This window comes from Acyrthosiphon pisum, unplaced genomic scaffold (genome assembly GCF_005508785.2).
Source record: "Acyrthosiphon pisum isolate AL4f unplaced genomic scaffold, pea_aphid_22Mar2018_4r6ur Scaffold_20960;HRSCAF=22641, whole genome shotgun sequence".
In the NCBI taxonomy this organism is placed as follows: domain Eukaryota; kingdom Metazoa; phylum Arthropoda; class Insecta; order Hemiptera; family Aphididae; genus Acyrthosiphon; species Acyrthosiphon pisum.
The window spans coordinates 1090053-1107197 of NW_021770374.1; the positions used below are offsets into that span (position 1 = coordinate 1090053).

The 17145-nt window shown below is 30.6% G+C and overlaps 1 protein-coding gene across 1 annotated transcript; it reads right to left on the minus strand.

Moving 5' to 3' along the window:
* Positions 1-10577: 10577 nt before the first annotated feature.
* LOC103311837 (piggyBac transposable element-derived protein 4-like) lies at positions 10578-13031 on the minus strand. Its single transcript, XM_008191606.1, has 5 exons — positions 13027-13031; positions 12276-12423; positions 11023-11667; positions 10682-10838; positions 10578-10612 (listed from the first exon to the last, which is right to left on the minus strand). The coding sequence occupies exons 1-5, from the start codon at positions 13029-13031 to the stop codon at positions 10578-10580; spliced, it is 990 nt and encodes a 329-aa protein (XP_008189828.1).
* Positions 13032-17145: the final 4114 nt, after the last annotated feature.

Below are 17145 nucleotides of genomic sequence, written 5' to 3' on the forward strand. Positions count from 1 at the left end.
ATACGTAGATTGCCTATCTGATAATGTACTGCATCGAATCAGAATTTTTATTCCGGACAACGGAAAAGTTAAGATAAATTTTAGAACCACACACAGAATATTAAATAACGAGTTGAACAAAGCTTGAGTCACATAGAGTTGGTACACTTAATGAGCAACGAAGTGCACGGGTTCAGCTAGATTCTATATAATTGTAATGTGAAGAACATTTTTTCTATGATATTACTATATTAGTGTTTCTTAAGTCTGTGCAAGTATAATATATGTATAAAATATGCGTGCAGTAATCTAGCGATCATGCCTGTTTATTTAGTCATGGATACGAGTACTTTTTGTATCGATATAATGGTTTCAATACTTTATTCATATCGATAACAAATTACTAGTATCGAATAATATTGGTATCGAATCATTTATTTGTTATCGCTTATCAGTTTTCATTATCAGTTATCAATATGAGATGACAATATGACTGATAGTTATAGACGTTATATACGACGTCATATATAGACGTTATATACCATAGAGTAATATAGAGGCGCTGTTCTGTTGTAATGTTGAAGCGCAAAGAGGCGCGGTTTTGCAGTGTGGCCCTTTCAAAAATTAAAAATATTGTACCATACATTTATTTTATGTAGTGTTGTCATCTTAGATCATATACAATGGATAGAGTCATACGAACAATTTATGAAGCCAACATAACTGTAGGACCTCAGTGATATGCGCATGCGCTTGGTCTCTTATCATTAATGTTTGGCGCAAAGTGCTGCAGACGCGCAGTTAAGATAAACAGTCGCGCAAGCGCAGATGTCACAGGTCCTATAGTCCCTATAGTTATGTTGGCTTCAACACATTTTATACGCGTAATATGCATGGACTCCATCCATTGTATATGATCTAAGGTTGTCATGAATGGCCTGTTGATACCCCAGTTCTCCCGGAGTGATAAGAATAAAAAATAAAATCAGAGTTTAAGACCTTAGACCACAACTAATGCTTAATTAGTAATTACTTAAACCGTCTCACCGCTCTTAAAATTTTAAATATTAAACGAAAAACCGTTCTAACCATAACCACTTCTAATAGCAGGCCCGACTCAAGCGTTTAACGTTTAACCACGTCCAAGGCAAACTTAAATTTTTCCACCCTATACATGTCAGTACTACCTCAAATATTTTTAAATGCGGACCTAGTCGTGGGCCTATGTCACCTACCTCTTGAGTCAGGCCTGCCTAACAGAGTGACTCTGAATATCATATATTAAACATAAATAGGTAATGTAAACTTTTGTAACTTTCATATATTTTTAAATGTACAAATTTTAAATATCCACTATCCAGTAATCTTTTCTTCATTGTAATAATACAATTATTTTTCACTTAATATTGTTATTTATCACTATTTAGGGTACAAATTATGAATCAAAAGCTGCTACAGTTAAATAATTTTATTAATTTAAATTTTAAAGTGTTACTGGCCTCTGAAAAGTGTCAACTTATTGTACCATGTTCTTAAAGATGGTTTTTCATTATATTTTTTTAAGCAATGATTAACTTTAAGTTTTATTTAAGTTTGAGAGATTGATTTAATTAGGAGTGTTACATGATCTGATAGAGGGCTATTACTTTCTGCGCTATGAAACTGTAAAGTCTTAAAAATGTATCGATGGTGTAGAACATAATCAAGGATCTTGGATTGAATTTTTACTGTGTTGATTGATCTATTTTGATAATCATACACTTTCAAAAGCTTTTCTGTCTGAAAGCATATTTGAAGTACATCTTCGCTAGAATACATTAGCCCACCTTTATTACCTCCTCTATTCTTCAGAGTAATCAGTGAATTCAAAAATAAATCTTTATTTACAGCAATTAATGATTTAATGCATGTTTCACAATGAAGGACTGATGTTAATTTGAAAACTACAAACCCAGCAATATATATAATTACTTCTTTAGTAAAAAGATTGATACCATCATCTTTTGGTTGAAAAATATAGTCATGGTCATTTAAGTATGATTCAAAAACTCTATTGTTTTCAAATTCATTCTGGTCTGATAATATTAAATCTAATTTTGAATTGCCGCAACTGCTATTCATATTTATTACTTTAATAGGGTTTGAACTGGAATAATGTAATATGTCAATGTGTTCCAGGGGAATACAATTGCCATTATTAAATGTTTCTACGTCATTTATTCGGACAACCAATTTTTTATAAGCCGATTGAAATTGTCGTGCAGTGGGGTTGTTATTATAACCCCCTTGTGCTCTAACACTTCCAAAAAACAATTCCAAGTGGTCTTGGCTGATTTTGTATAACCTTATGTAATCTAACTTATCTGTAGATAAGTATGATATATATTTATGGTATAAAAGTATTAATGAATTTAAACAAACCAATAATCCAATGAACCCAGTTTTCCTACTAGATCCCAAGACTGGTACAAATTCATTTTTTTCTTTAATTTTTAAATTTTTAATATATTTTGTAAACATTTCAGTAAAATTATTTATGAAATTAAAGTTTTCTTTGCAAAGTGCCTTTTTTTCATTAATGGCGTTGTAAGACCGTGAATTTAAGATATCAAATACGGAATTAAATATTTCAATAAATTCTACTGTAGACGCTACTTCATCAAATTCTGGAATATTTAACTTGTGCTTACAAAATTTTAGCGCATCTGCCACTGATTTACTCAATAATTGAGTGGCCAATTTTACTTTCATCTTTTGCTTAAGAAAACAAATATGCTGTTTTCTCAATTTATTTGCGAGATGACATCCTTCTTTTTCCTGTAATAAAAATAAACGTTCGATAAAATCAAATTTGATGAATCTGTTTTCATGTTGCAATATTTGTTTTTCGCCAAAAGCATTTCTTATTAGCTTAATCATATGTGCAGGATCCATGAAAATAGGTATATCATCCTTTTCTTTATCTGCGTATTCTACTGTAAAAGCTGTTTGTAAATTTGAAGCATCAACATTACAACCTAATAGCCGTGCCATGGTAACATTTGTGTTGTACAACCATCAAAAGTTAGACTAACTATATGTACACCAGTAGCTTTCAAAGCATATAAAGCTTGTTTTGTCAGTTCAGCCTTTTGTGTGCTATTTAAATTAGAAGCTAAAAAATAACCAATTGGAAGTTTCCACCCTTCATTTATGGAAACAACCATACAAACCAAGCAATCTTTAGCTAAAACTAAGTTTTCATTATCTAAGCCATTGCCAATATCAACTCGACAGTAGTACTTTGAACCACTAAACTCTAGATATTGTCGTATGGCCATTTCGTCAAGCATGAGACTACAATAAATTGGATGGTTAGAGTTTGTTACTTTTAATGTTAGCGATTTCAATGCTTCATTAGTAAAGCCAGGTTCTGCATCTATGCGTACACAGACTTCAGGTTTCTGATCCTGATGATGTACTAGCCATAGTTTGATCCAAATTAGCTAATGGAGAAAATCCTTCAGGTAGTTCACTAATATTAGGCACCTAAGAAATAAATGCACATACTTACATTAATAATAAATATAGAAAAAACAAGTTGTATGTTATTGCTTACTCTTACTGCAGGCGTACACAGACTTAAGGTTTCTGATGTACTTGCTGTTAAATCAAGATCAATTGTTGGCGCAACATTTTGAGAAGGATCATAACTATAAGATTCCTAATAAACAATACTTTTATTAGATACATACCTACATTTTTAACTTGTACATTAAATTAAATTACTTGAACTAAAATCTTTTTCATAGGAAGTTTAGAGCTACTATTGCTATGTTCGGCTAGGAATAGATTTTCTTTTAATTCAGGATACTTAATCTTTGCCTATAATTTCAATCACGGCAAAGAATTCAATACAAGAAACTCATAGATCATAATATCTTATAACTATTTTTAATATATTTATAAAATTATTAATTAATTATAGGTACCCATTTTACTCTAGATATTTGTATTGTTGGTATAGCGTGTTTTTGTAGTATTCTCAAATTATTCTTTACAATAAATGACTCAGGTACAAAATGAAGAGAACAAATAATACTCCTCTTATGAATTTTGTCCACTGCTAAATTATGACTTAGGATAAAACCATGCCACTTCTGCAAAATGCATTCTTTAGCAGGAAATCTAAAATGTGGTTCATATTATCAGCTATGGTATTACAAAATTCTAATACTACTTCACAACACAACTTACCTGTGAAAAGTGATATTTTCAGATTTTGATTTAGCATTTTTACTTCTGCCTCAAATAAAACAGCTAGGCATTTTTTAACGATATTGTAAATTGAAAAAAGACGGATAAATATATAAACTATAAAGTTTTTTTGTAATAAACATAAGTCATAAAACATTAACTTTGTAAATTATGCACAAATTCAAACGGAAAGTCCGACTTCAGTTGAAAAGAAAATACATGACAAAATAAAATGGTATTAACTTAACCGTATTCATGACAACACTACATAAAATAAATGTATGGTACAATATTTTTAATTTTTGAAAGGGCCACACTGCAAAACCGCGCCTCTTTCCGCATCAATGTTATTTACCACAGAACGCCGATACGCCGCCTCTATATTACTCTATGTTATATACGCAACTCAATAAATTAAAATTAATAATTATAATGGCACCTCCAAAAAGTGATGTTTGGATTTATTTAAAAAAAAATAGATAATGAATATGCGATGTGCAAAGATTGCCTTAAAAAATGTTGCGCATAGTGGCAACACATCAAATCTAAGGAAACATATCATGACCAGACATCCAAATATAGCTGACAAATTTATATGAGACTATAATCAAAAGCCGGGGAAACAATGGCAACGCCAGAAATCGCTTGTCAAGCTCTTGACTTCAGAAATTGTTACTTCTAGCTGACCTAACTGAAGAAGGTTTTAAAGATATTTTTAATGTTAATTATAATGATACATAATGATTTAATTGAAAATTTAATGACCTATTTTTTTTAAAACTGACTGATTCATTATAATTATATAATTTATTTATACTATTTATAATATTATTATTTATATATATTTTATACCTTAGACATATTTAATGAAAAAATCCAATAATAATCCAATATAATGCAATACAAGAAGGATAATTAAATTAAGAACAATTATACCCATTGGCCATATTTGCTATACATTTCTTTTAATGCGATACTTATTCATATCGATATTTTTCCACAGATTATATAAAACATATAATCTGTGCTAATATCAATATTTGTTTTCGATACTAGAATCAAGTAAAAGTTTCGATACCCCATCCCTACTGACTTGTACAATCCGGTTCGCCGAGCGGCCGGCCGACGGTTCCTGGCGCGGGTGTCGCGCGCCGGCGTCGTCCGTTGTCGATTGGCGGTTTGTTTGAGAAGCCACAGCGCGGCTTCCGCGCAAAGGCTGTTTGAATTCAAACAGCTATTGCGCCGGACCGCGTCAGTTATTTGTCCTTATTTCCTGATTATATACTGAGATATTTTCAGAGATCATCGTCAGAAACCAATATCTCCAAATATAATCAATTAAAAAATAATTTAGTTTCACAGCTAAATCAGGGAATTGGTTAACATATTTTATAATTTCATTGAAACCATCGTCCATTGACGGTAAAGCAGCAATTCTTGTAGCCGGTAAGTATGGCAAAGCTAAAATCTAAGCATAAAAATAAATAAATAATTATCTCATTTATATTTAGTATTATTTATTATTTACCATTCTTAGTATACAAATTGCATTCAAATTTGTTGTTATTAAATTAAACATTTGAGATTTTTTAACGCTAGTGTACCGTATGACTGCCTATAAATATTACTTATTATTAATAATACATATTTTCAGATTCAACAAAAAAAGAAGTTACTATTTACCTGGCAAAAATGAAAATAACATTCTTGGGCTTTACTCTCCGAAATACTATTTTTGCAGCATTAAGTAGACCATACTCATAATCTGTTATTATGATTAAATCTGCATAATTTAATAGTAAAACAATTCCGACATACATTAGAAGTTGTATTTAGATATCCTGTGTTTTGCCCGTGAAGATAGCATGAACTAGTGGAAAGCTCTACAAAACAAAAATAGTATGTATATTATTAAACTAGATTATAGTATAATAATTGAATAAATTTTAACAAACTTACGACGTTTTTGAGCAGGATATGGAATAAAAATATCTGATAAGCATCATTATCCAAAAAATTTTGGTACAGTTTTGAATGTCCCGTCACAACCATCTATACGGACCTAAAAATGATAGACAGAATTATACACAAAGTAATTTATATTGCGTTTACATACATTTCTTAAATGTTGTTTGATTTTCTGTATATGGGCTATGTTGCAAGACAGGACACCGTTAATAACTCCATTCACAACCAATGGGCCTTGATAAAATCTATACATAGGTTATTATTAAATAGATTTAATTTATTTAATTCAAATTGTATTTTACTGTAATTTTTGTAATATTATTATAAACATTTGGTTTTCATCATTGCTTTGTAAATTGTGGAACTCTAAAATATTTTGAGGTGTTTCTGGTAACGTTCCTTGTCGCAATCGCCTAATTTTTTCTGCACACTGAATGAAGGTATAATTGTTTGCAGCTTCTGGAAAACTGTTTAGTAAAAAAATAAGATTCAAACATTATATCAGAAAGGTAGGTGTAATAAGTTACCTAAATTGTTAATCATAAAACCTAATATAAAATTACTAAAATTTGTTTTATTTTTTAGACAAAGATAATTATGAATACCAACTTCACAATCGACTCCATGTATATACCACAAGGCACATATGAATTTACAGTTTTTTCTAAAGCCTTTTCTTCTTTGTATTGTCGAAGAAATGGAACATCTAAGTCTTATGGTTTTACTAGATGATTATGTTGGTTTGACAACTTAATACTTTTGTTTTCTCGATCTGATGGTATGACTGCAGGTCCCCGACATTGGCCTCCTTGTTTTTTTCCAAGCATGCCAAATAGCTAAACAGTTACAATCATAAGTCATAAGATACTGTGTAACTTTAAAATTTAAATTAATAGTTTTATTTAAATGTATTTTAATCTCATATTTTATTTTCGGTACTTTTGTTTTTGTAGTACATATTACCCAAATTATCACAAATTATTTCTGTGTTCTTTTGTGTACCAGGAACTATGGTGTAACCATGTGGCTGATGTGGCTGGACATTGGGCATAGGAAGAACAGAGAGTACTCGAGGTTCTACTATCATATATGCAAATAAACAATTGAGTAGATACCTTACAAGTAAACAGTTATTATTGGATTGTCACAAATCACAATAATGTGTTATATGAGTTTGATTCAATACATGCAATTAACTATATAATCAACTTATCATCTTCATCTTGAATTCTACAGTAATCGTGATCATGATTTACAATATCTAAATAAACATTTACTTTTAGTATGTCGAGGACTGAAAGTTAATGGATTGGATATTTAACGTTTTTTGAATGTGCCAGAGAAGCTGCATGTTTTTTTATTGTTATTTCTGACACCATGTTATATTTCACTGGTCCAAGCCAATTTTTGAAACCGGGTAGTTGCTACCATTCCGCCCTATATTTCTGAGTTCTATGGTCAAGTTTTAGGGTGCTTTCACCACGCGGTGTTGAAGTCAAAGGTGCATCAATGTCATCATCACTTTCATTAAACATCATAATAAAAAATATATAAAACCAACGGATAATCGACTAAACGAAAAAAAGTATACAGTAGATTTAATACGATTTAAAAAATATATTTACGGAACAACGAAACATTTGAAATAAGCCAACAGCCAATAGGCAAAAACAAAAACTCGGAAGTTCGAACACTCGTTTTGTCGTGAAATAATGCGCGAAAACAGTATTATAGGTTAAATTTGTATATTACTTAGCTGTAATTTATATGGTTTAAACCTAGAAATTAAAGTACCTAAAAACAATAAATATTTCAAGAATTTAGAATAATGACAATCATATCGGTAAATAGAATTACCATATTTTTCCATGATTTTGAAAGGTCCGTCCGTGGACCGTATGGGAGGCCAAATTAACGTATTTCCCCAACCGGGACCGTACGGTTGGCAACACTGATCTACATTTATAGTTTTAATTGTATTATATATATATTTTAAATAGTTATTTGGGTCACATAACTGTAATTTAAAATTGCTTTGTCGAGTAGTATATTTCCTTTAGCTCGACCAGGATGAGATCAAATAACATTAGGAAGTAACATACTTAAGCTGCCACTAAATAGTAGGGTATTGTTCCAACTGTTGTATCAACTGGGGTGGGGCTTGGAAATTGAATATCATTATTAATAATATTTTACCCCAAAGTGCATTGCCTAAATACACTATTGTTATCACGATTACGACCCGGTGTAACAATATTTACTAATGAATAGTAGTAATCGGAATGGCGTGCTGAACAACTATTTTTTGAGGCAATTCGAATACTCGGGTTGGTCAACAGTGTGGGTGATACGATATAACAACATAAGGTTAAATATCACAGAAGTTTATTTTACGGATAATAAATACACGGTAATAATTCATAGACGTCTGTCGCTGCACGTGATTTCATTCGGGAGGGGGGGGAATGTCGCGCGTACTCGGGATGAGTGCCAGTCGCGTCAAACCAAGCGAGACATCCCTCGCGTCGTAATGTATCGGACGGGTAGTTGGAACACTTTCTCGTGTCGCCGGCATTGCGAGGCAAGAACGCGCGTCGAGTTCGGTGTGTGACAAGATCGCGGAGACGTTCGAAATCGGTCACGCAGAGCGGGTACTTGAAGATTCGGCGGGAAAAGAGATCGAGTTAGTTTTACAATTATTTTGCATTGAAAGACAACATTAAATTGTGATTCGTACACAATCATAGTGGTTCATTGTGGTTCATTGTGGTCATTGGTGTTACGTAAATACTAGAAATTTTATATTAACTATTAAAACTAATGGTTTTGAAAATATTTACATATTTCATCTACATAATATTTTAAATTTTAAAGAAAATTAAATAACCTTATAATTTGTCAACTTATAAAATTTGATGAAAAGTAGTTGGACAATCACGCGAATCGTCATATTACTTTTATTAAATATATCGTGAACGTGAAGTCCTAAATCGACTACCTATCTTATTATTATACTGTGTGCGCAAATCGTCACGTTACATCATATATTGTCGTGGACGCGATTATCACTTATAATAATATTATACATTTTATTCGTATTTTCAGTGGTGGCTTGAACTTTTTTCTTTGACTCACATTTAATATTTTTATACCACCTTCGAGACACCACTACATATTATTATTAGATAATATGTTATTAGTTATATGAACTCATACAACCGCTAAATAGCCATAATTATTATTACGATACCTTAAAGCACACAAATGATATGTCCACTTTTGTAATTGTTGGTAAACGCAAAAACAAGTTTTGTTGTCTGCTAAAAATATTACTACCAAAAAAATAATGTTTAAAATGTAATCTTTATTTTTTATTTTATTGGTATATTTTATAAATAATATATAATAAAATAAGTGAATTTGTATTTAATGGGAATTCAAATAAAATATCTTGGACCGCAGTTTTAACGCGTATAATATTTGTAACTGACACACAAGGTGGCCAAAATGTATCTTTCAGGGGTCATATAGAAGATGACAACTTAAAAAATCCTATAAATGTTATAGCTATATTAAAACTTCTAGCCAATACTCTGGTTGCTGTAATTAAGGTATGATAATCGTCTGTGCGAGGAGGCTTCATACCTAGACTACGGGTAGAAAGAGGGAAACGCGTGTGCGACTGCCGCGGCCGCACAGGCAGTGCCCGGTGCACACAAATTGCTCGAATTTTTTGTAATCATTTTCACATAAAAATAATAATGGAATCAATTTGTTTTTTGATCACAAAATTATCGTTGTACAGTGTATCTCAAATTTTGACTATGTAATTCAAATTTACGTGTTTGATTGGTATTGGTTACATATGTAACACCCAAGCAGTTTTAGGTGACCTGTAACGCACATACTATGCATATGGTTAATAGCATTGTTTGTATTATCATTGTTATAATTGTATATTTAACTCTTTCCGGCACGGTGGTCTGATTTTTTTTTATACCTATGCTGCACGGACACCGTTTTTTTAGACATTTATTGACTTGAGTATAAAAATCAAATATTATTTTGGTAAATAATACGATCTTGGTGTAAAAAAAAATTTAATGTTTTTAAAAAAAAAGTTGTTATAGGTGGGATGGCGTATGTCCCACCATGCAGTATGTGATAGGTAGATTTTATCGGGTATCAATAAAATAAAAATAATATTACATTTTAGATTAAAAACTTTTATTAACTGATTAGATGTAATAATATATTATTATAAGTATATTATATTTTTATACATTGAATTTATAAAAAAAAAATTAAAAAAGAAGTTCAAATAAAAAATAACTGAATGTTAAATACAATAAAAACAATTTTTTTCCATTAAAATTTGTTTTTTATTTATTGTACTATTGTGATCTATGAATTATTGTTTGAACAAAATCTGAAATAGTAAAAATTAAAAAGTTATTGAAACTGGTAAATGTGTTTCCTGTTTTAATAAAAGTCTTACCCTTCCTGTGCATTGTGGTAAAATGCTTTGCTTTTATTTTTTCCCAAACACAACGGAACATTACACACACAGCACATCCATTCTGTACGAACCTTGTTCTTTTTAGTGCTACATCTGGCACATCTTCTTCTTGTACCTCTTTGTGGTTGATGAGCAGCTTGTTCAAGACGAATTATATTTGGTACAGATGGTTTATTTTTTTTCAATTCTACTGGGCTTATTTTTGTTTTATTTTGTGCTGATCTTTTTTCCACCAATGTTTTAGAAACAAGACTTCTAGATATTTCTCGACGAAAATCTTTCATTGTAATATTTGTATTTGTTGTTTGTTTATAGATTACATGTGAATTAACAATAGCTGTGTCAATAAAGTGAAAAAATAATCTATGCCACCATTTACGTGCCTTTCTATTAATCTCACATGATTTTTTGTTTTGGTCAAATTTATCGACACAGTTCATGTGTTTGTTATATTCACTTAACACTTTTGGACATGCAACCATAGTTATTGAACCATCCTTTGATCTTCTTTGTACCGCTGTAACATCTTCAGGGTTGTGGAAGTTTGATAAAAGGCTAACAATTCTTTTATCGCGCCATTTAACAATTGAAACGTCACCTTGATCGACAAACCAATCATACTCTCCAAGTTTTAAATCTTTATCTTTTTTAAAATTAGGCAAATATTTTCTTGTTAAGTTAATAGTTCCACATGCATGGATATTTTTTGACTTGAGATATGTCATGAGTGGATAATTAGTAAAGTAATTGTCAAAAAATAATAAATGATTTTTATTTTGGAGTGGTTGTGACAATTGCTTGACTACGCGGGCTCCTAATTGATTTTCAACTCTATCACCAACTTTCCCAGAGTAAATTTCAAAATTCCACAAATACCCATGTTTGTCTACCAAGCACCAAATTTTGAAACCTCTTTTGATGGGTTTTTTTGGCATATATTGTTTATTTGAGTTTCTTCCTGTAAACTTAACCATAATTAAACATAACTTAACCATAACTTAACTCTCGTCTATAGAAACAATTTGATGTGGATTGTATGTTTTTTGAAAATTAGATAAAAGAATACCTTATAAATGGTCTTAATTTGTATAACTTATCGTAATTATCTGTATTTTTTTTTTGGCATAACTGTATTGTCATTTAAATGTATATGTGTCAATAGCCAACCGAAACGGTTGACGGTCATAAGACTACTAATGTATGAGTCGTGCAAATCTGGCGAAGATGACCAATAGTCCCTGTAACTACACTGCTTTTTTATTCCCATCAGAAGATTTATTCCGATAAAGGTTTTTATTTCTGATAAATTTGTTCGTATAAATGATCTTCCAGTTTTAGTTTGTTTTTGTTGGGCGTATAGATTTGATGGAAAAACAATTAAATTCATAATCTCATCGTTAAATAATATATTAAAAATACTAATTGGTGTACAAAAAGGGAGATTTTCTATAATACTTGTGACGCCTTCTAAACTAGTAAATAAGGGACTTTAATGCATATTATTATTATTTATTGACCAAATTGGTGGTATGAATGGCATATTAATTTCATTATGGTTTTGTTGTGCATTTACTTGAGGTTGAGAACTTTCACGATCTGATTGACTTAAAGAAGGGGTAGCTAGTGGCTGAATTCCTGACATATTATCACCTTTTTCAAAATCAAAATTAGAAAAAAGTTGACGACGACTAACTGGTACTTTGTTTGGAATTTCTACATCTCTGTTAATATTTTTTCTTTTTATTGATAATCGAGTTTTTTTTAACGGTGAGGCATGTTTATCGTATCAGAGAGTACTTATGTATTCGCCTGGCATGGCAGGTAAAATTGTCAATGCATGTACTACACTTCATAATATTCGCTTACATTGCAATCTACCGGCTTTTGAAGATTTTGCATTAAAGCATATAGGTAGCGTTATTTTACCAGACTGCATCACTATCGGAGACACCAGTTCTGAGCCTCAATATAGCACTATTTAACTTGCCTGAGGTAAGTCAAGTAAACATAAATCTAAACATTTATAAATATTTTTACAGTACAAATTCATTAGAATTCCTAAATAAATTATTAATACAGTGAAACTTCCGTATAATGAAGTCACACGGGAAACATAAGAAATTCATACTATGGAGGAATTTCTTAAATAGAATTAATACATGATTAAAAATGAAAGTCATGATTCTCAAAAATAATTTGTTAAACTGAACATTTTGTTAAATGGAAGTTTGTTATATGAAAGTTTCACTGTAGTTATTTTAACTGGGTTGCTACGTACTCACTATCCTCACTATTTTTGAGTGTGCTCACTTTTTCACACTTACTTCATTTCTTATTATTTTTTTAAAGCTCTTTAAATATAAAAAAGTGTTTATATTAAATATTTGACATTTTTATAATAATTTATATTTTTTTTTTCTATAACAATTATTGTCAAAAAATTATTTTTGAGTTATAACTTATAAATGTATAAAATGTTAAACTTTTATCGCTAATGATTGAAAATTTAAAACAATTGTTACCTTAAGGTACCTACCATGTAAATACTAAATAGGTTATATTATATAAATTACTTTATTTACAATAATATCATCGAATATACTTAGAAATATCATAAGTCTTCGATCAGAATCGTTTTTCTTATACAGTGATATTATATAAGTAGTAATACAAAAAAAATATTTAAATAGGGGTAACCTATAACTATTTGCCAAGTTGTAAATTTTGTAAAAAAAGTTGTATAAATTAATTATTTACAATTATAAAAGTTGTATAAAAAAAAATTGTATAAGTTATTAATTGGTATATAAGTCTAAAAATAAGTATAATATTTTTATTAAAATAAAAGGGTCATGAATAAAATTATGTCAAGTCATATCTAACCTAAAAGTTACTGGCTTTAACTTGAATACATACAATATTGATCCTAATAAAAAAAATAATGAGTTATCATTAGTAGGTATTACATTTTAGATATTATATTTTATTAAAATAAAATATAAATATATAAGTTTACCATTGGTTGAGGTCGGACTTGTCTTCGATAATAACCATCCATAAGATGGCCTGCTCGTCGCAAAAACATGGCTAAATCTTCATTGTGGTTAAGTATAGTTTCTTATTGTAGAGGTAACTTCTGCTCTATCTACCTGAGATAGATGAGATCTGATCTGAAATTATATTTAAAATACATCTTACAACTTATAATATATTTAAATAATAATATATAGGTATTTTGATTTCAAAATAAAATTTCAAAAACTATTACCTGGAGATGCCTTCGAGCTTGATCCATTTCCAAATAATATTGATTCTCAAATATCAATAGTTTCTCTATAATAACAGTAAATCTTCAATTAATACATTCTTCGCTCCTCTCAGAATCAAAAAATTAAGGAAAAGCGTGTATTTTTTTATTTAGGTGTACTTTACTCTAAACAAAATTACCATAAACACATGAAACTGAATGTTTACATTATTAGCATTTGCTAAATTGTCATTTTGAATATTCAAATTTCGTGCCTTTTTTAATTGTCAATTATTTGAATATTCAAATTATTTAACTTTTGTCACGTACCTCCATAATATTTTTCATATTATTCTATTTGACATTTTATTTAACAGAATACACGTTCAATTTATTATAATGGTACATATGCGTGGTGTGCAAATCAAAATCCAATACAAATGAAGAATTATCTTTCCATTTGTAAGTATTAGAATAATATATAAAATATTATTTGTCATAATTTGTTTTTCTCTGATCAATTTAATTATTATAATATAATAGATTTCCTAAAGATGATAGGCGAGGTGCCTGGATGCAGGGCTTTTGGGCTTACTGAGGTCTATAATTGGCATCGTGTATGTTCTAAGCATTTTGATGAGGAACATTTTATCAGTAGTGGAGGCCGGATGATCCTTTTAAGAGATGCTGTTCCTCTCGCTTCTAAAAAGTAAGTTTTCTTTTTTTTTTTTTAATTTATATAATATATTCTAAAATTTCAGTGCTACTGCTACAACCAGTTTAAATTCACCATTGTCCCAAACATTAGATCATAATAATGATACATTTGTGGAAGATTCACCAGTGAATGCTAAGAGGTAAATTTATATTCATAACTATTACCTACTTATTATATGAATAACCAAAATAAAACAATTTTTTGTTTTCAGAAAATTATTTGATTCTATTTCACCTCTTACCAAAAAAAATTCAAAATCCAGTAATTCTACACGTTTTGGGGACCTTAGCATTAATGATTTTAGTAGTCCTAATAGAGCACGTCGCAATTTTCCTCTTGTCCAATCAACCATTTCAGGTCTTCGCTCAAAAACTAAACATTTGATGGAAAAAAAATCGTCGTTTACAAACTAAGGTCCAATCCTTGCAATCAATAATTTCTGATTTGCAGTCAAATTGTTATATTTCAGATGCTGCAGCAGACAATTTGAAGGTGAATTTGGATATGTTGAATTGTTGATATAAAATAAAAACTTTTATGTACAAATTGTTTTACTGTTTTGTTCAATTTATCTTGGTGGTTACTGGTTAGTTGAGTGTGTGTGTAGGTATCATAGTGTTGTCTTGGAATACACAAAAAAATGATTATTTTTTAATAAATAAACTGTTTTATTTAATCTTCGGTTTTGGATATTTTAAAAACACGGGAAAACAGTTTGAAGAATAAGAAAGTATACAACAATGAAATTAAACAAATATATTTTGTTTAACAAAAATGTATATTTATATACATAAGCTATTGCTACTATATTTAATTCATTTTGGTGGTTGGCTGAGAGCGATAACTGCAAATACACAATATATGTTTTTTTTTTTTTTTACTTAGGCCTTGGATTTAAATGTAATCTAAACTATTGTTACAGTCATATTTAATTGATTATGGTGGTTGGTTGAGTGTTAACTGCAAATACGAATAATATTATTATTTTTTTTTTATATATAATTATTTTTCCTAGGCTTTGGGGTCAGATGTTTTAAACAGTTTAATAGCCAAACAATTTGGAGAATAAAAAATTATATAGTAATGAAATTAGGAGGTTTGCATTAACTCTTCATTACTATTCACCCAAGGCATATGATTTTGTGCGCAATTCCTTTTCAAATATTCTACCACATACCAGAACACTGCGTCGTTGGTACACAGTAGTTGATGGAAAGCCGGGTTTTACACAAGAATCATTAGATGCTATTAGTATTACATCTAAACAAGGACCAGTGTACTGTAATTTAACTGTTGATGAAATATGCATAAAAAAAAAACATGTAGAAATTGACACTTGTCAAAATGTATATGGCTTTGTGAATATGGGCACAGACTATGAGTTAGACAATGACGAAATTCCAGAAGCAAGAAATACTTTAGTGTTGAAAACAGCTATAGACTTAATTGGTGAAACTGGAGCAAACCTAAACTCAGTAACATATGATGGAGCAAATGTGAACACCACTATGTGCACTTCTCTCGGAGCAAAAATTGTCCTGTTCGGGTGTTCGGCCGATTTCGGTGTCTTCGGTCGTCGGGGCTGTGCCATACGTATCCGCTATTGGTGTATCGGTGGCCTGTTTATCATCGCCGTGTATTGGTTTTTCTTTGTGTGGAGCGTTTCTTTGTGCCGTTCGCGTGGATTGTGTGAGCTGACGACACCGCTAGGTGTCATTGTGTTGTGTGTCGGATTTTGGTGGCGTTCTATACCACGTTGCCGACTATCGTGTATCACCACCGCGATATTATATCGTTCGTCAGGGTGCGTGTTGCCGTGTTTTTCATTAAATAACGAGCGTCGAATCGTCGACGCGGGAATCCCCATTGGAGGTCGGTGGACCCGTCGTTTCACGTCGACGTCATAATCTTCTCATATTCGATGTCGAACGGTTCCGGGTGGCAGCACTGCAGTCCATACCAGTAACCAGTCGACGTCATCTTCAATACCGGGTGATCGATTCACTATTATCATTACATTATCATTCCTTATATTATCGTAATTCAAATTATTGTTTTTTTCTTACGTATTGATCAATGGATCATAATATTATTATTTTGTTATACATGTTATTATATTATTGGGCCCCCCATATTTGTTTATTAGTGTATAGGTATTTATATTGATCAACAGAATCATATTATTATATTTATATTATATTTCACGTTGTATTATATTCTGTTATTTGGTCACCCACCTCGAGACTAGTTATGCGAGTCGGAGTAGTCGACTACAAATTCGTATGAATTATTCTGGCGCAACAACGCAAAACAGGTTTTATCGGAATGATTTTTGGCATACAAAATGCTTTGGATTATTATACAATTTTAAATGAAAAGGGTGATATGTCTTATTTACTAACTTACAAGCTAAGTCAAGACCACCTTGAAACTTTTTTTAGTGCCATTCGGGGCAGATGTGGTTATAGTGACAATCCA

Excerpts from the sequence above, each read along its gene's own strand:
- LOC103311837 (XM_008191606.1), bottom strand. Across the intron at positions 11,668-12,275 it reads GTGAAAGTTCTCAACCTCAA|TTTACAGGAAGAAACTCAAA; the intron begins GTAAATGCACAA and ends ATTATGGTTAAG. Across the intron at positions 10,613-10,681 it reads TACCACAATGCACAGGAAGG|ATTTTGTTCAAACAATAATT; the intron begins GTAAGACTTTTA and ends TTACTATTTCAG.